Source organism: Lissotriton helveticus, chromosome 2_1 (assembly GCF_964261635.1).
Source record: "Lissotriton helveticus chromosome 2_1, aLisHel1.1, whole genome shotgun sequence".
NCBI lineage: Eukaryota > Metazoa > Chordata > Amphibia > Caudata > Salamandridae > Lissotriton > Lissotriton helveticus.
This window is the reverse complement of record NC_136059.1, coordinates 986,785,715-986,811,858: the sequence shown is the minus strand read 5'-3', so window position 1 is coordinate 986,811,858 and position 26,144 is coordinate 986,785,715. Positions and strand designations below refer to the sequence as shown.

The 26,144-nt window shown below is 44.9% G+C and overlaps 1 protein-coding gene across 3 annotated transcripts in view; it reads right to left on the bottom strand.

The window, feature by feature from the left end:
* The window catches only part of LOC144818378 (tight junction protein 2-like), a 438,051-nt gene that overhangs the window by 293,459 nt on the left and 118,448 nt on the right, over window positions 1–26,144 (bottom strand). The window contains exon 1 of one of the 3 annotated variants that reach the window (XM_078675740.1): window positions 20,402–20,489. The exons of the other annotated variants lie outside the window; for them this stretch is intronic. Coding sequence (XP_078531866.1) covers window positions 20,402–20,443 — 42 coding nt within the window. The 5' untranslated portion in view covers window positions 20,444–20,489. Of the gene's footprint in view, window positions 1–20,401; window positions 20,490–26,144 lie in introns of those variants that run through there. 3 annotated transcript variants of the gene reach the window in all.

Here is a 26,144-nt window from a genome sequence, read left to right as displayed (position 1 = left end):
CTAAATAATGAAATCCTTATGTAACCTCCATTCAGCCATAAATCAAAATATTTCTTTTAAAAAATTGGAGTCAACTACACGGACTTAATTCAAGTGATGCCTGACACTTTTTTATTTTCTCTCAGAAAATCACGTAACTTAAAACGTATGAGCTGGTGCACAAAGCCCACTAGGGCTTCCACTAATGAGCACATGTATTTTCTTTCCTGCTATTGTGACATGTGTAAATCTAGGTGATACAGCCTAAATTCTCATACATACAAATCTAGGCAATATTGCAGATTGTCACACTTACTTTACTTTAATTGTCTGTATGTCTCATACAAAAGATTCAAGGTGAAGGGAAAAAAACTAGGTACAAAAGATTCAAGGAGTGAATTAAGAACATACATTTCTTAATGTTGTTAGTTAGAATAACTTGGTTACAAATATATACATATTTATTGACCTTTCAATTTTCAGCACACTGGTAAAGACTTGTATCAAACAAAGATAAGAGGTAGGCTTCATATTGGCTCTGTAGAGCCCACATTGCACAACTCAAGAGGTTCCCACTTCATTTAGTAAAAATTAATTTCCGTTCTCTACACAGTCAATGCGAACTCCCCCCTGCATGCGTGAATAATGGTGTCTTATACTGTTGTCAGCACCTAGTTGTTATGTGGCCTGCTGTGGGCCCCTGCACCCCAGGGAGATACTACCTCTAGTGAACTACTGTAGGGGTGAGGCCAGCTTGTGAGATCTGAAAGCTAGCCCTGGTGTGCTCCGTGGCCTGTTACCTGCTGTCAGTCCCTGCACCAGACCATCACCCAGTGACTGACCTTCAATCACCTGCGGAGAAGCCGGATACGAATTTTTCGCCCCCTAGAGCCACAGCAATCATCACAGATTCCAGGGCTGCAGAAGTGAGTTATGTTCTCCACCTGTGGATCTTGAGTGACTGTTCAACGAGCAGGAAGAAGTGCTTGAATTACCCATGAGCACCACCAGACATCCACATTTGGGAGCAAAACAGCATCTCAAAACCATGGACGACCCAAAATTTACCTTATTTGGTTTTCCCACAGTTTACTGAATTGGAGACAGTGTTGAACCTCCGTTTCATAAGGCACAGTGTCCCTGCAGTAAAGCACCACCCCAAACATCAATTAGTAGAGTAAAACAGTTCATTACGCAATGAGGTCCACTTAAAAAGTTCTAAATCAATGAAAAGTTAAAAAGATTACTAAAATTCAAAATAAGCAGTACAGAGTCAATGCCAGGAAGGCTCTGAGATGCAAAGTTTTATTGAGTATGCAAAATCAGAAATTATTCTAAGTCTCAAGGGGCAGAAAATCATACGAAAAATCAGGCAGCATCCACAGTAGAATAGGAAAGACGTGTGGCTCACCCCCAAATAGGGTTTTTTTTTATACACAATTCTTGCACAGAATTATTACAATTTTGCAAATTCACCATGGTCAGAGTAAAGGTATTTCTTTAGCAAATCAGAACATAAAAATAATACACATTACCTTAACACAAGCCCCATTCCAATACTAAAAACAATGTATTCAACACCCTCTACGCTGTCATACTGAGATATTCAAACAAATATGAAACATTAACAATAAGCCTTTTTCACAGTGAATGGACCCAGTAAAAAACAAGTGAGTTAGATACCCGTTGCAATCTTACAACTGTACCTTTACCTGCAAGTTAAACACTAGTGGAGTACTGTAATTCTGGCTCCACCCTCACATGTAATAAATACGCAATACATACATGCACTGAGCACTACATACTTGTGTGTTCTAACCTTATTAATGTACGGTGTTGCACTGAAATTCAGTACTGAAGTGCATTCGGTGTAGAACTAGAAAATTATATACACTGTGTACCTTAACCTTATTAAAATGAAATATAAAATAGAGAGCTATGTAAATGTGTGCACTAATGTTTCCATATTAGTATTCATAATGTAGTTCTTAGCCATACCTTTATTTGTGCATTCAAAGTTACTTTGCATTTGCTTAAAAGTGCAACGTGAATTTAATGCTGAATTTATGTAGAAGTGTCACTTATTTATAGTTGTCTGTGCACAAATAACACTTAGTAATGAGCAACATTGAAAATTTAAATTGACACAAGTAGGCCTGTATTTCTTTCAGCATAACATAGTTTTCCATTTCTGCTTGCATGTCTTATTCCTTACAGGTACGTTCACATGGTTTGTTAGTTTGAGAATAGATGTAACTCTACTCTAGCGACTGAAAGCCTTAGAAGAGGACCTTGACAAAGAACATGGAGACCCAGAGTGTTAATTGTAGTAATGTATAGAGGTGTCGCTGGTGCCCAAGGAGGATGTTCTCAGGACTTACCTGGACTGGGAGAATCTGTTTATGTTGCAGCTCACAACGTGAGAATGGAAAGGACAATGGAGACCCTGATGGTGTGAACAAGGGAGGATACCCAGACGATTTGTGTGTTATTAACTAGTGATCTCACGGGTTGTTGGCCACTTTTCCTTTGGGACTTTGAGAGGTGCAGACTTCTATGCTTGCCCCTTTGATTCTTTGCTGAGTGTGGCTTAGGCTAACACTTAATTCCCTATCCTTAAAAGACTCTTGACCGAGCTTCTGAAATGCTAATACCTTAGTGCATACTTCCCACAATTCACTCTTTTCCTCACTTCCCCCAACTTTTTGAGACTCCTTTAGATTAATCACCTTTAATAATTTTAGATTCTAAACTAGATGACATTAGCTATTACTCATGTTTAAGAGAGAAGATTGAAGACTGTTCTCTGAGCAACAGATTCTACTGTTAATTCTTTGTACTGCTGTGACTGAACTTCTTGTTTGTCTCATACTGATGTGCCTGAAATTCTTTAGGAGGTTTGGCTATCCAGTTGTTATTCTGCATCTTTACAGCATGGTATAGAGATTAATGTACATTAAATTTTGTATGGTTATAGCATTTACTGCCAGTTTTGAACGGTATTGATTTTTATGACACTTTTATATACGATTATGTGTCTTTTATGATTATGAATTATCGAATAAAGACTAATGAATACTGAATACTAATACTGATTAATATACATTAACCTAACCGGTAACTTGCAATAACACTTATTGACTTTATTTAAGGATTCCTGGTCCTCATTGTGTAGCCAAATGATACATTGTTAATTATATGTGGTTGACCAAGTGCTAACTCCCTTAACCTCTGTTGTCAAAGAAAGTCACCCTTCAGATAACCAAAGGCAACTACTGTAGTGTCAGTCAGTCAAACAAAACTTTATTTGGTTTGTTACAACCATAAAAGTATACAATTTACATCTTATCCTACCGTTTAAATAACCTAACCATGGCAGTATCATAAAAAATATAGCACATATCCACACAGATAAAATAACACCTTTCCTTTAAAATAAAGGTATAATATAATCCTAAAATTATTAAAATCAAGTAATTCACACATGTACATCAAATCCTATATATATGTATCGGACAATACTGTTATCCCTTGATAGCACAATCTCGTATTATCCTAAGGGAACCACATACAATGCTTACTCTGTGCACTTGAGGAACACTTTAACTTTACTCATAAATTTCCCCATTGCACAGGCTATCTCCAAGTTCACCATTCCCACCAAAAGGTTAAAAGCTTGCATCCGATTCTTTATCCTATATTTTTTAAAAATCGGACATAAAATCTCCTTTCGCATGTCTAAAATCTTCATACAGTTTAATAAAATGTGTAAGATATCACAGGTGGTACCTAACATACAAGAGCATTCACCATTACTATCTATCATAAAGTTTCGAACCCCATTATTCGCATAACATGGATTTATCCCAATTCGCATTTTTAACACCTACCGCCTTAAACGGTAGCTGGGTAACCGGTCTACATAAGGAAAATGTTGATCATTTTCCCAAGCCAGTCATATGGGCCACTGAAGTTTTCAGCAAGAGGTACTACCGATCATGCATACGGGACATTTCAGATCCCAATGAACTTAGTTTTTTCTTGTCTATTATCACTTGGCCTTGCTGCGAGCATACCCTCAAACCAAGCACCCCATATGCTTCACTTATTGATGCTCTAGTCTCTTTCGCCCAGGGCAGCTCACTAATGGCAATTTCACGACCCTTAAGCTATTGGGAAATTTTAAGAGACTCCCCTAAGCGCTGCCAAAAGCGTATTAGGGCCATACAGGCTGTTATGGATCAGGAGGTAATTCCCAGCTCAAGTCTTGCTGCCTGTACCATTGATAATTTAGGCAGCAAGAACAAGCTTTTTAGTATATTTCCCTCCTCTTTATCCCAGGAGCTCTTACCACTTAAATAAAGTACCTCTGCCCCATACAGAAATTGTGGAGGGACCATTGCTTGGTAGGCCTTTATAACCGGCCTATCCGACATTTCTCCGTAAACGCTATTAAATCTTTTTAGGCTCTTCACAGAAGCAGATGCCCTCATTTTTAAAGCTTCCAACTGGGTAAACCATTTCAGGGTACTCTTAAACCACATTCCTAGGTATCTGTTTTCTGTTACCCTCTCGAGCAATTCTGTACCAAGATACCATGAGAACTTTATTTTTCTCCTCCCGAAACATAACATTTTAGTCTTCTCCATGTTCACTATTAATTTTTTAATAGGCAGCTAATGTGTTTGGGTGTGAGTAAAACCAATCTGGCCACTTTTAGACTACTCTGTCTTGTTTTATTTATTTAAGTATTATTTATTGTCCGTATTTTAAAACCTTTTTATCTCCTCCTGAAGAAGCGTTTTGGAATAGAAAAATGTCAAAAAGAGACATCTGCAAGAAAAGTGTTTCCTTTTTTTGGGTCCATTTCACTGAGGAAGAAATGATGGAAAGGAGAGGACAGAACAGTCACGGTTTTCTGCAAGTGACCAGGAGCACGACAGAAAGAGAGGGAATAAGAGGAAGAAAGAGGGAGCAGCAGAAGTGGACCCTGTCCTGGTCTTGTCCGGGCAAGAAGGAAGAGACAGCAACGGTTATGGGCTATACAGTCCGGTCATAAACTCTGCAAATACTCCAGTCAGTGGTGTAGCAAGGCTTTGCAGAGTTTGTGGTTGGACTGTTCTTGCAGCACACGTACCTAGTGTACTGCTCTGCAGTCCGGCCACAAACTCGACAATCACTACACTGACGTAGCTAGGATGTGCCGCCCCACGGCAGGGGAGGGTGTGGGGGGGTAGGAAGTTGGCATCCTATTCCTGCTTTTGCCGCCCCCAAAACTGCATACGCCACTGACTCCAGTCCCCTCCCCCGCAATTACTTTTGTTTTGAAATGGCTGGTCAGAGCTCACTCGAGGGGCTGAGCGGAGCCCAGACATGGCTGGGGCAGCTAACAAAAGGCCGACAGGAGCTCAAAAAGACCCATCATTGGAAGAAATTTCCAGCAAAACTGAAGCTGCTGTTTCGTGTTAATGGGGGCAGCCACAGCCCTAGAATCAGGAAGAGGGTGTGGCAACTCTGCTGGAGCACGGCAGCGCGGCAAAATGTGCTAGTATTTTCCCATTTTTACATATAAATTCAGAGAAAGAAAAACGTGTTTACCGTCTGTATTTATATGGAAAAATCAGTTTAAAGTGAAAACTAGGAGCCCTAATCATATTACTCAATACTAGAATTCCGCATGGCCTCAATTCTGATGAAGATCTGCATGTTCATATTTAAGGATGAGTTCTCTCCATCTCTCCTGAATAGCCAAATGAGATCACATGGGAGTGGAAAATAATAAACACATTTTAAGGAAACTATCATATAAGAGCACAAAAATGTAATGTGAAAAGAAAAGGAATTTTAGAATCAATCACTTGCACTTTTTGTATTAGATGTTCATGCAAAGTTAAGATGGGTTTGCAATAAATTAGGAAGAACGCACTACAGAATGTTTCAGTATATGAGGAGGTGTTATGAGCAGCAAGGTATAAGCAGAACAGCCCAGGGCGTGTCAAATACATAATAATAAGGCACTTGCCAAGAAGTACTTTTACATATATGAATATTTGCACTAGCAACTTGCTTAATTTGACATGAATTTTTGCACTTGCACTTTGAGAGAGTCAGATTATGTTTACCTAAGGCACTTGCACTTTACTACAATGAATTTAAAACACCATAACAGTATACATACAAAGAACTTTGCAGGCACAGAATTTGTGCATGAGCATTTTATTTTAATGTTAACAATCGATGTATGCAAAATGATTGTGTTAAATATCTGATATGTGGTTGAGTATGACTAATTTGAATATAAAAGTCAAACGGTGATAGTAATTTGACATGGGTAACACAAACATAAAAGTAACAAAAAAATTAAATAAAAAGTACAAAACGAATAAAGAAAATTAAAACAACAGACAACAATAATTTGTTGAAAGGAAAAGGCAAAAGTAAGAGAAGAAGCAATGGAGACAAATTGTGAGTAACAAGTGTTTTAACATATTTGCCTTTTGGTATGTTTTCTATGTCAATTGTTTGTGAAACCATGTGACCTATTGTTTAAAACATGGTAAATAATGGCGTCTAGTGTGTGATCAAGGAGGTACGTACTGCCGAAACGCGTTACAGCCAGAAATAAAACCCTGCTGTGTCGGTGTATTGATCACGAACTTCGAATTGGTGTGTGTATATTTATAAATAAAACAATAGCCAAAAATAAACCCTCATTCAGGACACAGTCGAATAGTCGTGAATATTTACTGCACATAAAAGTGAGTTTACGTGCAGTACATCATCACAACTATTTGACTGTGTCCTAAGTGCGCGTTTATTTTTGGCTATTGTTAATGTGCCTGTCAGCATCACGCTTCACCCCCAACGGTCCTGGAGGAGCTGCTTCTATTCTTAGAAAATTACATATTATATATATCCAACAAAATCGGCGAAGAAGAGACCAGCGCCTGCTTAGTCAAGGCGGGCCACTGCGGGGTTAACCAACCCCCATAAATCCACCAATAGTTGTCCTTTCGAATGATAAACAACACGCGGAGGCACAAAAATTGCTCCTTAGTGAGGTTTTATTTGGCACAATCCACCCGATGCGTTTCGCAGCGTCCGCTGCTTGTTCACGAGTGATAAAGATAACCATTCCCCCCACCTCTGCCTGCCGAGCCACATCACCTGCTGTGTGAGAAGTGAAACAATTTCACACAGCAGAAATACTGCAATGTCCAGTACATTTGTCATTTTTCATACTTGATACCACTAAGAGGACATCAAAGGAAGAAATTCTCTCCTGACCTGTACTGCAGAATAAACACGTACATTCATCGGCAATCGATCCCACTTTAGTAGATCAGGCTGGACGGGGTATGAGAGCTATGAAAATAGTCTTGTGTCCTACGGGGCCTGAACACTTGGCAGCTGGGCGTAGTTGTCAAAGGGGTTCAAGTTTTACATATTGTTGCTTATTCAAGGCTTTTTAGCCAAGAGGATTCTGCATTCTAAGATTTGGAGCTTTGCTTTTTCCATTTTAATTATGAGACTACTCATCCCAGCAAGGGAGGAGCTGTGGGCTGAAAACCCAGGACTAGGCGAAGATGCCATGTAGCATATGGGGTTTATGGAATCTTCCTGGTTCTTCATTCTACAGCTGTTCAATGACATTTTCTTTTATCGCAGCCCGACCCTCTGGGGTATTTTTTCCCCTATTTTGGCTTTTCCTCCGATGGGAAGGTTGCTTATGTTCATTTTCCTACCCTGTATTGTCCCACTAAGATGTAAAGCTAAGGAGGGTGTTAATCCCACAAGAAGATGGCGCCGCCAGCTACTTTGGAACCCTTCCTTGATAGATTGCAACACTAATTGTCACAAGAAACAAGCATTGGCATAGCCAATAGGTCTCGCTTTTGGGACCTTATAAGTGTTTAGCCATGCAACAGTTGGTGTTGTTGCACCAAGGATATTCTGCTGCATAACTAAATACTTATAAGGTCCAAAAAGCGAGACCTATTGGTTATGCCAATGCTTGTTTCTATTTCATTAAGTGCTCCACAAGAATGCAGTCACACATGTTTTCTTGCTTTCTCCCTTCTGCTGCTTCCTCTCACCTCAAACACCCACTCATCATTACTTTTCTTCACCCGCCTCGACCAGCTCCTCCATTGCTCCACTACCCCTCCTTAAAAAAATCTTGCATTTTGGAGGGCTCTGCAGCTGCGATTTGCTGCTAGGACACTTTGCAGTAGAAAAAGAAATGTTGTGTACCCCACCGCTGAATCAAATAAACTATCGCAGTAGAACCGTAGTAAAGATACTCACGCACAGGAAAACTCCAAACTACCAATCTACCACACACATGGAATTCTGGAAAAGATAGCTTTCAAGACATATTGCTCACATGCTGACACAACGCAAGGGTAGGATATCACACACATTCAGGAACTCAGACCTCAAGAGTACAAGGAACAGTGAGCAAAATTTAAGGAAAACAAAAAAATATGAACAGTATGTTAGTATGGAACAAGGCAAACATGCTCTTAAACTCCACTGGTGAGACAACTCACTCAAACTGTATACAATCTCACACATCCACCCTAAAGCCGATAACATACATTAAAAGCAAGGCATGAATGTAAAACACGCAGCACTTCTACATAACATGGAAAGACACTGAAAACAATGACTCTACAAAAGGAGAGCTCATCGCCAGTGAGCGACTTCTCACCCGATAGAAAACACCAATGAACAAACTAAATAGTTCAGTGACTCAAACTGCCGCAAGAAGTTCAGATACAAAATGTCAGTACCTATAATCTCCAGGAGTTGTTACCAATACTGGCATTGCTGGAAACCAGTGTAGTATAACACGCCAGAGTTTGTGTTTGATGAGCTCCTCCTCAGTGTGCATGTTTTCACTGACCCCAAAACCTCACATACTCTCAGAGGCTGACTGGAATCTGAACGGCGCTCTTTAATATCTCGTCCCAAATTACTGCTCAGGAGGCCAAGAGTCTCTTTGATGTATCGCAGTCTCCTATTGGTCACTGCAACCAGCATGACGTCAAGTAAATGAAGACCAATGTTAGCTAACATATGCTCAAGTGTAGCGCCCCTTTACTTTCCCCCTCAGTGTGTTGACTTATAATAAAAAATCTTTTTGTAATTGTAAGGTTAATTAACGGAAGAAAGATAGCGTCTACGCGCATGCTGTAGTAGTGCGCGCACACACTTCCGCAGACCCAGCACGGTCTGATTATCCTAGACTGGTCTCGTCACAGTCAGTGACACGCTGCGTTTCTTCACTGCATGCACCAGCACACTCATTAGAGCTGTCAGTCAGCGCACCAGACTTTCATATGCGCACTCACCCAGTTGCACTGCTTCAACTGCTGTGACCTCAAAGAGTCACGTACAACCATGCAGGATAGTGCCCTACAGGGATCAGAGCCTTACACCACGGTAACATGGTCAGCATGGAAACGAGGAAGAGGCCGCTGCTCATGCCCTCCCGAGCTCACGGGTCTCGCTTATGCTGAAAATCAAATGGTGAGTCAGTGGGCAGGGCCACACTGCACGAGCTACGCTGTGCGGTTAACAAGACTTCATAGTACGAGCTCCGCAGTGCGGTTGATAGGCCTCACAGCACGGTACAGGATGTCAGTACTATCGGGGCACAAGTCCTAAACAAGTCCAACCTCCCGTAAAATCTCACCTAAAACAAGCAAATCCTCTGAATAATGACGAGTGGCTACAGCGATGTTTAATTTGCGCAGGAACGGCGCTGTAAGTAGAATGAGCCAGTGTTGTAAATGTTTAAGAAAACAAGCATTGGCCGCGGCAGTAAAGCTGAACGGCCGTGAAAGCCCTCATTTGCGTACACTGCAATGCCTCCTTCCACCAAGGAGAGCGAGGCAACAATGACGAAAAGCGCATGCACACCAAAAAAAGGGGTGGGAACAGGATACTGAATCCCGCCCCTCCAGGACTCCCTGACCTGCCTCATGGTTGCCAAGGCAATATTTATAAAAATATTGTCGTGCTACCGTAAGGCAGGTCATGGAGTCCTCGAGAGGCGGTATCCAGAGCAGACAAATCTGCTAAACAGGAGCTTTTTTCAATGGCCGTCCTCCGTTTCAAGAGGCCTGCCAATAGAAAAAAGGGTCGTGGCTTCACGCCATACTGAAATCCCCTCCTCACAATATCTCTTTGCCTGCAGCAGCGCATGCGCTGCAACGCAGGCTTCGACCTAAAAACCAACAAGTGTCAGACCCACTATGTACAGACTACAGATAATACCCTGACTCAAGAAATGCTAGCTTTGACCACTGAAAATGCTCCTTTAAACCATTGCCAGTTCGGCAGACTTCCAACAAACTGTGACTGCTCTCCCCTTAGCTACCCTAACTAAACAGAAATTTGATGGCAGACCTTGAAACCTAAAATTCTTGGATGAATGCGGTTTCATTTAATTGTTAAACCATATATCATTTACCAGAGATGGCGATAGGGCAGGAGAAAGAAACAGCAGATGGACATGCTCCTTAACCCCACCTCCCTCAGTTTGCAGGCTTGGTTGCTCAAGATACAGTTGAATAAGCAAGCAGGGGCAGAAAGGCACTGCTCTGCTCCCCCATGCAACCTCTCCCAGACCACTAGGTTCATGCTACCAAAGCGAGAGGGCCCTGTGTGGCGGGTGGGGATACATGGGGTTAGTAACAAGTGTCTTATGCTGGTGGGGAGATGGCAAACAAGATACTGGTAAAGGGGTGAGAGATGGAGCCACAAGTACTGTTGAGGTAAGAGAGCAGAATGCAATGAGGGAGAGCTGAATAGCACACAGGTGTAGCTAAGGGTCAGTCCTGAGCATCAAGGCGAAAGAATGAGGCATAATCAAAGGTTGCGGGTTAAGCATTGATGTCAACTCAAACAGTCATATTTTTAGGAGTTTGCAAAAGTCTCCAACGCTACTTTCATAACATATATGCTAAACGATTGTATGAACTAACAGTTGTTTTGTATCTCGACTTATATTGTGATCTCTTTTAAAACCAATTTTTTATTATGTAATATCTGCATGTGTTTATCTGCTTTTATGATTGTTTGAATTATCAATCGAATAAAGCTGTGATTGAATTGAGATTGAGATATGCTAAATGTTTATCTGGTTTTAATTTAAAAAAATTCTGGCCCACGAAATAACCAAACTTTTCACTGCCCACTACAGACCACGTCAGTACTAGCCTGTTGCAAAGCTGGCCTTTCATCACGAAGAGCGCCAAATCATTACGTTTTATTAAAAAGAAGAAGAAGAAGAAGAAAAAGAAAAATGTGGAATCCCTCATAAAGCCTTTAGCTGAGAGTCCAAAATTTCTTAAAGGAATGTAGTCTCTCATCACAGCAAATGACGTAAAAACTGTGATTCACTCACCAGTCCGCCCTAGGCTGGACAATCTTGCAACTCATTCCTAGCTGGCATACTCAGGGTACAGCTTACCTCATGAAAAGTAACCCTTAATGCTGTGGCCTTGCTGGGTTTCCCGATTCAGGTGATATAACCTCAATGCCGGTCACTCTAAACTTGCTTCCTATAGCGGAGAGAAGCTCATTTAAGCATGCATGCATAGATAACAGAGTTAACCATGGAGAGTCTACAAATTACATAACACTCAAACTTGTCCCATGTACTGTCCAGCTCCAATGGTGGGTCTCGCTCATGCTTATGCAACACAGAAATAATTAAAAACCTGTAAAAATTATGCATAATCTCCGTCTGAGTAATACTTTGCAAAGCTTCGGGTAAAACAAGATGTGACGCCTCGTCAGGGCTAGTAAGCGCTATATAAAAAATACAATTTAATTTCCACTGCTAAATGTGCCTGTGTTTCCCTGATCTCATCCTTAACACCTCAACCACCCTTCAGCAAGTCCTAGAACTATTTTTTGTTTGTTAATGAATAATGAATTCAAAACAACAACACTTCTGGCCAAATCAAAACGTTGACGACCTTCCAACAAAAATGGGCCTTGTAGGCACACCTAGAGCAACTTTTTTTATTTTTTCCGGTGAGACTTGACAAGCTATGAAGCAGGTTTATTATTAAACAAGCTCTTCTAAAACATGCTTCTAAGGAATAAACAGAAAAGCTGGCTTCAGGAGCGGAGTGGAAGCAGTGTTTTCTCTGTGAGTCAGCAGGCACCGCGACGGCTCTCCCCACAGGAACTAGGCCGTAATCCGAGGCCTGAGCACCGAACATGGGAACGCGCAGGCCCGATGCACGCAGAATGGCAACAATTCGCTTCCCATGGCTTGCTTTCAACAAGTCCCTCTGACACCGCAGCTGAGTGACGCGCAATAGCTAAAAGGGCACAGCCTCGCCCCGGCGGGCTCTGGAGCACTAAAATAGATGCTCGACGGAGGCTTGGTGTTTAACTGGAAGAGACTGGGGAACAGAGCGACAGGGCGCCGCAGCACAAACTTCTATATTATTTACAGCCTTCCTGAATAATGAATAAACTCTGCACTTTCCGCAGTCAAAATATCTGGATAATTTATCATAAGAGGAAGCCAGAGCCGCGGAGAGTCCGAAATCTTTACCCCCTCCCCCGCCGCAAGTACTTCACTTGGAAAGGCCTTGCACTTCAGAACCAGAAACACACGACATTCCCGACACATCTGAATTAGCCTCTCAGCAGACTCATTGAAATTCCCAAATAGCAACGCTTCGTGCCGGAACGAAAGGAGTTTGTTCAAACAGTGCTGCCAAAATTGCACCTGAAAAGTGGCTTTCTACAGCAGGTGTAAAACTACCCCCCAAAAAACAAAACAAGTTCCTTAGCCTCCTGCTGTGAACAAGTGAAGAGCAGCTAATAACGGTAGATTTCATACATCTGACATATATTCGTTTCCTGACGAATAAAAGAGAACCTCAACAAATAAACAGGCTGAAAACGGCTGCGGCAGTGCATATCTGGACCACTGCCAACGACCTAGCAAGTTATTTTTGTCGCAATCAATAAAACACACTGCTTTTGCCGGCTGGGCCACTTGAAACTAAACGGGTCTTTAGTTTGCATACACAACGTTTAGACTTTAGGCCCTAATAAACCTAAAAAATCGAAAATGTATTCACATAAATTTCCTCCTGCGCTGGAGGGTAAATTTACATATTTTATACAATTAACAAAGGAGTACAGTTGTTGCAGGACCACGGGGGCACTCTTGGAATTCTGTTTTATAGCCATGCAAAAGCAATTTAACATATTTTAACACAGCAGTTCAATTCCCCCTAAAACGTTTTTATTTTATCTTGCTCCGAAACGTAAATATTTTGCCAAGCCGTTCTCGATCACCCACTATTTCTGTGGTTGTTTTCCAACAAATTCCAATCCTGGACACACATGTACACCTGCACTTGCTTTGCTGAAAAGTTTGTGAAAAATCCCATGGGCATTTCCAGCCTGAGACATCCTCTTCCTGCCGAAGGGGAAAATATATGCTCTACAGGATAAAAGAAAGTGAGTGAATGTAGCTTTTGATAATATCAGGAGTGGATTTACACTTCTAAATCAAAAAAAAAAAAAAACTGCGCACCTAAATTCACCTTAGGCATGCAAATAGCTTTGTGAATCAGGCCCTTAGATTACACAGCTCAAGTGGACCCACAAAGTTATCACACTGATTCTTGGGACTGAAACGCCCTAACTACATAAACAGATTTTAGGTGTGGTAAACTCTGATCATAATTTGAGAAGCTTCACACACTGCTCAACTGAAATACAGGTCCTTGGATGCTTGATTCCGGTCCAGGAAAGACATGGCTTGGTAGTTCGGGCTGGACTGTTCCCATGAGGCACAGGGTCAAGGCTGATTTGCTTATAGCCATTGTCTGACCTAGGGTGGTGTGGAGTGCAAAAAAACGATGGATTTAGGCCCAGATCTTTGTACTGGGGTGAATGTAAGACATTGTTCTACATTCTGTCCATCAACTGTGGTTTTTGCAATTTTCACCCCGAGTGGGCTGGGTATGCTCAGACGTGAGTCCCAGGCTCTCCACATCACTGGAGTCAGGCTATCCAGGCTGAAGAGGGATGATAGCCAGAAACTGGTCCTTGGATGCTTGATTCCGGTCTAGAAAAGACATGGCTTGGTAATTCGGGCTGGACTGTTCCCATGAGTCACAGGGTCAAGGCTGATTTGCTTATAGCCATTGTCTGACCTAGGGTGGAGTGGAGTGCAAAAAAAGATGGATTTAGGCCCAGATCTTTGTACTGGGGTGAATGTAAGACATTGTTCTACATTCTGTCCATCAACTGTGGTTTTTGCAACTGAAATACAGGGCCGTTCGGGCAGTGCAACTGGTGCAGCCGCACTGGGCGCTAACCTTGAGGGTGTAGGATCTTGAGCCCTAGGCCCGCATTCAGCATCACGGACCAGGCAGACACATAGCTACTGTGTATGGAACTGACCCAGGGCATGTGCGCCAATCCTCTTTTATTGGTATGGTCATCTGACCGGTGACACCTGTGATGGATGGGTGGGGGGTGATAGTGGCTGGCAAACTAGTATAATGTCAAACACTAGAACGTGTCCAGCAGGAAACTACGGAGCGGTGGCACAAGGGGGCGCTGTGTTTAGCAATAACTTACAATGTATAAGCACCTGCTGCAGAGTTCCTTGTGCATGCAGCTTTCAGGCAGCAATTAAAACGTCAAGATAACTCTTGCGATTATGGTCCTGCTATAGAGAGAGATCAGAGTTTTGTCTAGTGGCATTTTTTACTCGCCATAAAGTAGCACCGAGGGTTAATGTGCCTCTTCAAAGAACACATCTGTATTATATGTGGAAAGCTGTGTGGATTAGAAAAGCCAGCCGTTTCCAGGGCTTTAAAACCAATGAAATGCATGTGAGAGAGGGGTTATGGACAGAAAAGGGGCCCTTTTGCCGAGTAATAGTGAGGGAATACGAGGAGGAGGTCATGGGGAGAAGGGGTACTGAAAAAAATTGTGCCTCCTCCCCCGGAGCCAATAGCGCTAAAGCTGGCCCCGACTGTAAAACACATCTTTGCCATCTGGAAAAATATCGGAGCTACATTATGCAGAATGATGCCGAACTTTGTCAAACCTTGAATTTATTTAAACTCAAGAGTCAATAGTCTCCATGTGGGATGTGTGACCCAGAAGGGCCACGGGGAAAAAAGAAACCCAGGATTCGTTTTGGCAGGAGCAAGAACTTGCAGCAAATTAAATAGAAATAGTGAATACTAACTTCAACAGGGCAGATCCATACTCGGAGACGTGTGTATGTCTGTACTGCAAAGCAACCTGGGAGGAAGGGCGGGACTATGGGAGTAGGACCGAAAGGAAGAGGCTGACTGGGAAGGGTGGAAAGGAAGAGACTGACTGGGAAGGGTGGGAGTGACAAAAGGAATGAAGGGTGGGAGAGAGGAAAGGGATGAAGGGTGTTGACAGGAAAGAGAGTGACAAAGGAGCGAGCTCATGACGGAATAGTGGAAACAAGGAAAGTGTTCTAAAATGAAATAAAAGTAGGTATAGGAGAGGGGAAGGAGCAGAAGAGAAAAGGAGAGAGTGGGGAAAAAAGAAGGTAAACAATAGGAGACATGAAGGCAAAGGTTGGGAGGGAAAGAGGCAACATAAAGGAAAGTATGTAGTTTACCTCTTCACCTGTTTAAACGACTGTGATCCTTTGGAAGTGATCCACTGTTGGCTCTGAAAAAGGCCAACTCCCTTTCCATCGAATGTGTCAAATGGGATGGAGGAGGCGGGAAGGCAGTTCAAGCCAGGAGATGTACTCTTTACGGCATTCCCCAGAGGTGTATGGAGCATCTTTGCATGCTTTTCCGAGGCCATCACTGACAACCGCACCGGTCTGCCTCATGGATGTTACCATCTCCTTGCCAAATTCAAGAGTCATGTGACTTCTACTGATGCTACTCTGCTTGTGTGCGAGTAAAATCAGTGACTGTCCAAACAGGCAGCAGGTGAGGAGTACATCGTTTGACTGTAGGCGCAAGGCGGATCGGAGATGACTCTGTATGTAGGAGCATGGGGTCAGCATCTTAGACCAAGAGGGATGAATCTGACCTGGGATGGAAGGAACCCGTCCCCCAGCACCTGGATGACCAGTCACTAATGCTACAGGGTCACTTCAGTAGCTCAAGCTTCCTCCAAACATCCCAGAATGCTTGCCCGTTTAGCATTGTCCAAACCCAGCCTCAGAGCATTCATGGCAACCCAACAGACCCATGGAGTCCGCAAAGTAGACTGGCTGATGAAGGCAGCTGGCTCCACCTGGGAGTCGCTCTTGGGGAGTCTCCTGAGGTGGATCAACATCCAAGGCAACTTCTCTAGTAGATCATGGACCACCCCATCTTCCCGCTGCTCTGACCTCTCAGCCTGCAGGACCTCAGAGGCTGATATTCAAGATCAGGGGGTAAGACTCAATGGAAGGACCTCCTCCACCTGAGGTACCAACAGAGGGATAGACAGCTGACAAAAGGCATGCTATGCCGTCCTGGCAGCTGCTTCTGCAGCACTCTCCCTTTGCAAGCAAGGAAGCTTGACAAGATGCTGCAGTCTGACTCGGATTTCTAAAAGGGTGGTCCCGGACAAAATCTTCAACTAGATCAGTATGAAATAGTGAAGGTGTCCCATGCTTTGCCAGTTACAACTGAAAAGTTAACTCAGGAATAGGATACGGATGAACATCAAAGCTACAATGAATAATTAATGGGAATGGATCTCACATATGTGAACAGGAGGAGAAGGATGGAAGCAGCGGTTAAGTTGACGGCTGCAGAACGAGGCGTGAACCTATTTATCGATTTTATTTACGATACTTAAAGACAATAAATCTATTAACAGGGCAATGGGGGCTTTACACAATTCAATTACAATAGAACATTGTGCAACATTAGCAAACTTTCAAAAGTATTCCTTGGGAGTCAGAACAGCTGCTGACAATCAAGTAGGTGGAAGTGCATTACGATAGGAAATAGTCTGAAAAGGATACTTTTTCAGGAGTTAATGTGTTTTGATAGTGTTCTTTTGGATTTTATAACCTGGTCCCAGTCTGTCTGTCTGCTGTCCAGGTAGGAAAAGTGCCTACCAAAGTTCCACTAAAGTGTTCTATCAGAGTGCACGATAATATTACGTTGGAACTCAACGGGAGCAAGAAAGGTCAAGGGTCTGGTTGATCAGCAGTAGATGAATCCTATTTGACTGTGCTCGCATTAGGAGGTGCAGAACAATCCCCTGTCCAACCACAGCAAGGCAAGTGGTGCGGTTGATGTGAGGTGAGATGGCTTTGGCAATCTACTTGGGCAGCTTGGTTAACGCAATTGGTCGTCCTGGGATCAAAGAGGTGAAAATATCCCAAATTGAGAGATTCCGTTATGAAATGGTGTAATGCCAGAAGAGAGAGCACCAGAGAGACTCATGGATGCCCAAAGGCAGAGCGTGGCCCAAGAGATAGGGAACATCAATGCATTCATAAGGATTGACTGGTCAAGCAAGAAGTAACCTAGAGAGCTAAGTGCATAGGATGCCCAGTGCAAACTCGGCTAACCGTACAAAACCATCTGCATTAAATGAGGCAGGAGTCGAGGGAAAAAGTGAGGAAGACAAGTGTTTGTGGTGGGGATGTGGTGAAGACGTCCGAGATGTGACCAAGTACCGTCTCAGTGAGGTATAAACTGTGAAGGACTAACTGCAGCGGTTTATATCCAATACTGTTGGAGGGGATGACGATAACACTGTTGAGTGATAGTCATTCAAGGCTTTCGGAGTCATGAGAAAGGTTAAAAAGTTTGAGGGCAAAGACATCTACTAAGCAGTTAGTGGGGACACAAGCCATCGTGAAGCAGGGAGGGTAGTAGCTAGCAAGAAGCAAACATATGTAGGGAAAATGTAGTTACAGGGAGTGATTTAATAATGTAGAGTTAAAATATTTAGTATGACAGAGGAAGCCTGGGCTAAGAAGGGGGTGAGTAGGACTTGTGACGTGATGGAGGTTAGGGTAAGGAAGAGGGATAGAAGGGTGGGAGGTGGCAAGCAGCAAGAATAGAAAAGAATGCTTATGGTTGACTTTTTTAAGAGAATGAGGTTACAGAGTGATTGCTGAAAGCGGAGATTGTGTACGGGACTGCATAAGGAGCATGTTGAGGGTCCTAATAGCACAAAATGGTAGGTAGAGAGATGAGCTCATAGTTTGGATAGCGGATTTGGTTCCTATTCCATTAAAGCTGTAGTGAATGTGTTTAGTTATTTATGTGTGTGTTGCAAAATCAAGGTACAAAGTTTAGCGAGTATGAAATCAGCATACTCCAGCATGTAAAATACACAGACTGGAGCTACATACTTTTTAGCTTAGGCGGTAAAGCGATGCACGCTCCTGAAAAGAGAACGTCAATTAAAATTAAAGTGCCACCACGTTTTGGGTCTTCGACTTCTTTTGGTTTCTGGTGCCTCTGTTGAATAGCATACAAATAGCAAATGCTGTATATATTATGCATGCATTCATTAAAGGGGCTACTCAGAGGCATAATAGGACTCCATTCAGCACGAAGCCATTGAATATTTGAGAAATGGGCGACTCTGGGGCCTTCATGACATTCTGCAGGCGGCGTGGGGGGGGGCTTCATTTCGTATAACTTTATTGGGGCTGCCTAATTATGTTATGTTTGTAATTAGTTTTCATGTATTGTCATAAAAACAGATAAAAAAACATAATTCGGCAACCCCAATAAAGTTGTACGAAATGAAGTATAACTTTATTGGGGCTGCCGAATTATGTTTTTTTTTAATGTATTTAGGACAAGACATGACAACTACTCGTGTGGTTTTCAAGATAAACGAGGCGTAAACGATTTTAGTTCTTTACACCCAGTCACAAAGGCCTGTGACATAACTGGGTCCACGTGGGCAGTTCCTATCCTGCTGCCTGACTTCGTGTTGCCCTTCCACAGGGATATCATCACTATACGTGTTATCTCTGACGCAACTATTCGCTCAGGCAAGCAGCACTGCATTCAGTTAACTCTTACTTTTAACTGGGAGTAAATGGAAACTGACTAATGTCACACTGATTAATGCTTCTTAATAAAAAAAAACTATTAATCGGAGCGCTCGCTGTTTGCGCTTTTTTTGAGGTACATATACGATCGTTAAGTAGTCAGCCTTGGATAATGCTCGCCCTTTTTTGTCACATTTAAACTGCAGTTTTACTAATATGCTGGTTCCGCTGGATGCATGTGCGGGCCACTTTGAGAGTAAATTATTAATCTTAACTTGGTAAAATGGGTTTCAGAAATCAGATCAACAGCATACCAAGTTAAGCCAAGTCTGTATCTAGAAACGGGTACCCCCCCCCCCCCCCCCCCAATAAATGAACACAACAGCAGAAGGGAGAAGAGTCGGTATTATACAGTACTGGTACAGCACTCCTGCTTAGAAGGGCCAAAATTGAAAAAAAAATAACCAAGGCACGCCATGCTCAGTTTAACAACCGAGGAGAGCAGGTCATTTGATGGGTAAATAAAAGGGGCTACCGTATGACAACACATTCCAAGTCAAAATTCATTCCCATCGAGGACTGTCCCAGTGACAGGTCTTTCCTTTAACCTTTAGTTTAGGAACAAACGTAAGTGTGCATCAAATACACGATAAAGCACTTCAATGTCAAGCTACAGCAATTGCAACCTAAGTCCCGACCTGTGCGCCCCACCGGGTTGTAGGCGCTATAAGAGTGCCCACAGCGGGAGCCGCTCCGCAGCCGGCGCCTCGTACACTCCGCAACTAATCTGGGTCTCAGAAGCCGAGCAGATGGCACCCTCCGTGAGTTGGAAAGACAAATTGAGGGGAAGCGCCAGACAATCAACACTGACTGACTACTGTAAATAAATATGGAAGCGAGACGCTATTTTTTCTTTCAGAAATACAGGTGATGGGCAGGAAATAGAGGCACAAGTTCGGCAAGCACTTGAGTAATTACTCGGCTCCCAGTAGAACATGACCGGTTCGAATGCGTTATTCAACACCTAAATCGAGCTCTAGATCGACATGGTAAAGATGAAGGGCGCAGTCAGTTCTGCAGGTACACAACGGGTCAATGCAAGGTTCCCAAAGTAATTCTTTAAAAATACACGCACGTGAACGTCCCCTTGATGATAGACTTCTACATAAGGCAGCTGGGGGCTTCAAATAAGTTTACCTTTCTGAATACTAGTTTTTCATCGCAGCTGAGAGAACTACACAGACCACTTGCCGTCACGCGCCGCTGCCCTGCGCAGCGGCGGTCTGTCCTGCGCAGTGGCGGTCTGTCCTGCACCGCAAGTTTCATGGCAGCGTGGGAACACTTGGTCGGATCACGCCGACCGACGGAGCCCCCCTCACTTCCCAAACACAGGGCGACACCTACCTTGAGCGGGGGCCGGGGCCCTCCGCTTCTTCGGACCGGCATGTTGGTGGGTCTGTACACAAACGAGAGGCCCGGGGCGGCGAGAGCTACCAGCGGGGACAGGCGCTGGCCCGCCGGCTCCCTCCGCTGCTGCCTAGGTCTGGCCGCATCGCCCCCCGGCGGCCCCTGACAGCTCCTGCCGGACAGCAAGGAAGTTTCTCCTCAGAGGCCGCCTCCATCCACCATCGAAGAGGGGAGCAGCTCTAACATCGGAGCGCCCTGAAGGCAGTATCTCCTGGTACCCCTAACGGCACTTGTAAATCAACATATTACATCTTGATTAAAAGCCAAGAAATGCGCAGTGTTTAACAGAATGCTCGGAATGGGCGTTTTCATGCAACGATTTTCCCCGGAACCCCCATTTGGGAGAGTTGGTTCGTGCCAACCGTAGCTTCAATCACAGAGCAGTTTAGTATGCCCCAAGGCTCCTGTGACTTGGACAGCAGGACTTTACTACTCTTTGTACAAAAATAAACCCTGCAAGGGACAGATCATAAGGGGCAAACCTCCCGACCGTGGGAATATTAGCGCTTCCGTCTTTAAAAAAAAAAGTTTACATAATAGCTCAGAGATTCAAATCTCACTCCCCAGGCCAAGAAGCAGGCGATTAAAATATATATTTTTTGCCTCTCAAGCCATACCTGCCAGTTAATGATGACCTCGGATGGATATTTGCCAACACTTAAGAGCTTTCAGTCGGGACACGTAATTAAGGGGTGACTGGTATTTAGACAGTTTCAGAGGTCAACAAAAGGAAGCAAGAAAAATACGACATCATTGAACGAGAATACAAATAAAATCACATGCACTGGCAAAGCCAGTAGGTCTAGCTTGCATTTTGAGTCCTAACTAAATCATTAAAAAGCCCACTACAATGAAAGCAAAAAACACAATAAATTATTACTTGCTGTATACAATGCCTCAATGAGGCAGACATCTTATTGTCTTATTCATTCAGTGTTCTGTTAGGATGGAAACTAGTAGTCCCTCATATGTTGCAAGGCAAAAATTCCATACGAGGCGGGATGATGCATAAACCGTCAATGGCATGAGACCGTCAATGGCATGAGATGAAAGAATTGTAGCATCACCTCTGGGTGGAGTTAACGCCCACTACATTTTAAATCATTGCAGCAACAAGTCCATATTTAAAAACAAATGGCAACATTGTGTTTATATGCAGAATGAATTGCAATTACTACTTCATATGCTGAAATTTCCTTGTAGCTAGAGTATTTTTACAAGGGAAATAGCCGTTTAGGACACTAACATCATAGATCAAACAATGTAACGAGAAGGGGTAGGCGTCCTAGCTCATAAATGGACCGCAACTCCATGCTGCATCATTGAATCTGCAAATTAAAGGCACAGCTCACTATTGTATCACAGCAGTATGACTTTTCAAATTCTGCCAAATACACATAGGCGAAGCAGAGGGCATTTTCCAAACCATGCATTATTCAAAAAATTAACAACGCTATCTTACAAGACCAGAATTACTCCCGACAGCGCACCCCGCAGTATTTGCTCACTGGACAATTTTCTGTTACAAAATCCCTCACTGAAATTAAGTAGTTTGTAACATAAACTGATTTCAGGGTACATTTAATTCACAAAAACAAGATTGTCAAATTATAAAAACATTCCTAAATGACAAATATAAAAAGGTCTTTGGCAAAATATATTTCCAAAAACTTAAAGAAGTGGTCAAATAGAAGTTTGTTACCAACTCAATGTAAAAAAAACAAGCATTGGCATTGCCAATAGGTCTCGCTTGTGGGACCTTATAAGTATTTAGTTTTGCAGCACAATATGATGAGTGGCGTTGCGTGTGTGAGTGGCGTTGCGTGTGTGAGTGGCGTTGCGTGGGCGAGTGGCGTTGCGTGGGCGAGTGGCGTTGCGTGGGCGAGTGGCGTTGCGTGGGCGAGTGGCGTTGCGTGGGCGAGTGGCGTTGCGTGGGCGAGTGGCGTTGCGTGGGCGAGTGGCGTTGCGTGGGCGAGTGGCGTTGCGTGGGCGAGTGGCGTTGCGTGGGCGAGTGGCGTTGCGTGGGCGAGTGGCGTTGCGTGGGCGAGTGGCGTTGCGTGGGCGAGTGGGGTTGCGTGGGCGAGTGGGGTTGCGTGGGCGAGTGGGGTTGCGTGGGCGAGTGGGGTTGCGTGGGCGAGTGGGGTTGCGTGGGCGAGTGGGGTTGCGTGGGCGAGTGGGGTTGCGTGGGCGAGTGGGGTTGCGTGTGTGAGTGGCGTTGCGTGTGTGAGTGGCGTTGCGTGTGTGAGTGGCGTTGCGTGGGTGAGTGGGGTTGGGTGGGTGAGTGGGGTTGCGTGGGTGAGTGGCGTTGCGTGGGTGAGTGGCGTTGCGTGTGTGAGTGGCGTTGCGTGTGTGAGTGGCGTGGCGTGTGTGAGTGGCGTGGCGTTGCGTGTGTGGCGTTGCGTGTGAGTGGCATTGGGTGAGTGGCGTTGCGTGGGTGAGTGGCGTTGCGTGGGTGAGTGGCGTTGCGTGGGTGAGTGGCGTTGCGTGGGTGAGTGGCGTTGCGTGTGTGAGTGGCGTGGCGTGTGTGAGTGGCGTGGCGTGTGTGAGTGGCGTGGCGTTGCGTGTGTGAGTGGCGTTGCGTGTGAGTGGCATTGGGTGAGTGGCGTTGCGTGGGTGAGTGGCGTTGCGTGGGTGAGTGGCGTTGCGTGGGTGAGTGGCGTTGCGTGTGTGAGTGGCGTTGCGTGTTTGAGTGGCATTGCATGTGTGAGTGGCGTGGCGTTGCGTGTGAGTGGCGTTGCGTGGGTGAGTGGCGTTGCGTGGGTGAGTGGCGTTGCGTGGGTGAGTGGCGTTGCGTGGGTGAGTGGCGTTGTGTGAGTGGCGTTGCGTGTGTGAGTGGCGTGGCGTTGCGTGTGAGTGGCGTGGCGTGTGAGTGGCGTTGCGTGGGTGAGTGGCGTTGCGTGGGTGAGTGGCGTTGCGTGGGTGAGTGGCGTTGCGTGGGTGAGTGGCGTTGCGTGTTTGAGTGGCGTTGCGTGTTTGAGTGGCGTTGCGTGGGTGAGTGGGGTTGGGTGGGTGAGTGGGGTTGCGTGGGTGAGTGGCGTTGCGTGGGTGAGTGGCGTTGCGTGTGTGAGTGGCGTTGCGTGTGTGAGTGGCGTTGCGTGTTTGAGTGGCGTTGCGTGTGTGAGTGGCGTGGCGTTGCGTGTGTGGCGTTGCGTGTGAGTGGCATTGGGTGAGTGGCGTTGCGTGGGTGAGTGGCGTTGCGTGGGTGAGTGGCGTTGCGTGGGTGAGTGGCGTTGCGTGTGTGAGTGGTGTTGCGTGTGTGAGTGGCGTTGCGTGTGTGAGTGGCGTGGCGTTGCGTGTGAGTGGCGTTGCGTGGGTGAGTGGCGTTGCGTGGGTGAGTGGCGTTGCGTGGGTGAGTGGCGTTGCGTGGGTGAGTGGCGTTGCGTGGGTGAGTGGCGTTGCGTGTGTGAGTGGCGTTGCGTGGGTGAGTGGCGTGGCGTTGCGTGTGAGTGGCGTGGCGTTGCGTGTGAGTGGCGTGGCGTTGCGTGTGAGTGGCGTTGCGTGGGTGAGTGGCGTTGCGTGGGTGAGTGGCGTTGCGTGTGTGAGTGGCGTTGCGTGTTTGAGTGGCGTTGCGTGTTTGAGTGGCGTGGCGTTGCGTGTGTGGCGTTGCGTGTGAGTGGCATTGGGTGAGTGGCGTTGCGTGGGTGAGTGGCGTTGCGTGGGTGAGTGGCGTTGCGTGGGTGAGTGGCGTTGCATGGGTGAGTGGCGTTGCGTGTGTGAGTGGCGTTGCGTGTGAGTGGCGTGGCGTTGCGTGTGAGTGGCGTTGCGTGTGAGTGGCGTTGCGTGGGTGAGTGGCGTTGCGTGTGTGAGTGGCGTTGCGTGTGTGAGTGGCGTTGCGTGTGTGAGTGGCGTTGCGTGTGTGTGGCGTGGCGTTGCGTGGGCGTGGCGTTGCGTGTGAGTGGCGTGGCGTTGCGTGTGAGTGGCATTGCGTGGGTGAGTGGCGTTGCATGGGTGAGTGGCGTTGCGTGGGTGAGTGGCGTTGCGTGGGTGAGTGGCGTTGCGTGGGTGAGTGGCGTTGCGTGGGTGAGTGGCGTTGCGTGGGTGAGTGGCGTTGCGTGGGTGAGTGGCGTTTTGAAAATGCAAAATTGTTGTTTATTTATTTTTGTTTGTGAAATAAAGTTAAATAAAAACAATTGTGCATTTTCAAAACACAAGCTAACAAAAATGTCACTGCTAATAAATGTATCTGTTTATATTTGCATTAAGGGTGCAGTACTTCACAACTCTACAGGAACACCTAGTAACAGCCTGTGGTACTGCACCCTTTCCTTGAGACCTAACATGGAAATAGAATTACGCAGTGTCGTAAAAAGCAAAACAAAAAAACATTAGCATTGGCAATGGCAATAGCTCAAAGTTACACTAATGCAAGACCAATTGCATTACAAATACTTGTTACATTTTGGTTACCGATCCGTGTCGGATCAGTGACTAAAAATAGAAGAAAACATATGAAAGTGGTTTTATTTCATTTTTAAAGTGGATGGGTGATTCTGAGGGCGAACGTGATGGGGGGGGGGGCGAGAGAACGAAGCAACAAAGGGGGGAGGTGGAGAGTATGTGGAAGCAACAAGGTGATAAGTTGCACAAAGGGCGCCGGTGGTGGAAGCCGTGGATAGAGCACATGGACAAGCGCAAGAGAGAGGAATCAGGGTGAAGCCGGTGGGTGACAGAACAACAGAGAGTGCAGGAGGAAAGACTTACACAAGAACAAGCGTTTTTTGAGTGGTTTTGTAGCCTTTGCGGTGTGCCGCGTTTTAACTTTATATGCTTAAAGCTAAAGCGCGGGGTGCCGTCAATGCTATACAAATTAAAAAATAGAAAGTGAAGGCAGGCGCCCGCCATGTTGAAATTTCACTAATGCAGACCTATTTCATTGCAAATACTTGTTTAATTTTGGTTACCGATCTGTGTTGGATCAGTCACTACAAATACAAGCATAGGTGTCGCATTTGTGAAAGTTAAAGCTCTTGGTTTTGAAAATGCTGAAAAGCCGAAGAGGTATATGCTGTGGGTGGTCTCTGCAGCAGGACGTAAGTCAGAATTTAAAAGCCCAGGCAGTGGCCAATTGGAGGAGCAGGCCTTGAGGACAGCATGCATCGTAAAGGGCCGGTGAGCTGCTGACAATAGACGCATGGGTACCATAGTTAAAGTGTACCATAGTTAAAGTTAAAGCAAGGCAAGGTGCGCTGTTGAAAAGAATTACGAATATTTTAAAAGTGGATTTAGGTGAGTCGCGCAGCACAAAAGTAAGGTGCGCAGCTGAAATGTTAAATCTAAAGCATGTTGTGTCGCATTGAAAATAAAAACAAAATAGTTAAAGTTATAGTGCGACGTCCAGGCAAGTGATTTTTGGTAAATATAAAGCGGCCACACAAGAGTTGCGGCCACCATATTTTAAGTTAGAGCGAGATGTCGCAGCATGCCCTTTTTGTAAATATAAAAAGCGTTTAATAATGTGCAATATCCAAAGCAGCTGTAGCCAAGGATGGGGAGCGGGCGTGTACAGTGAGAGCTTTTTGTAAATATGAAGCGGCCAATAAAGCGCGACGTCCAAGCAGCTGTACCCAAAGAAGAGGAGAAAGCTTAAAACGAAACAAGGAAAGCCGTAGGGGGGGGAGGGGGGAGAGGGGGGGGGTCGGGAATGCGAACGAGGGGAGAAGTGTGGCAGGCAGATGGCTGC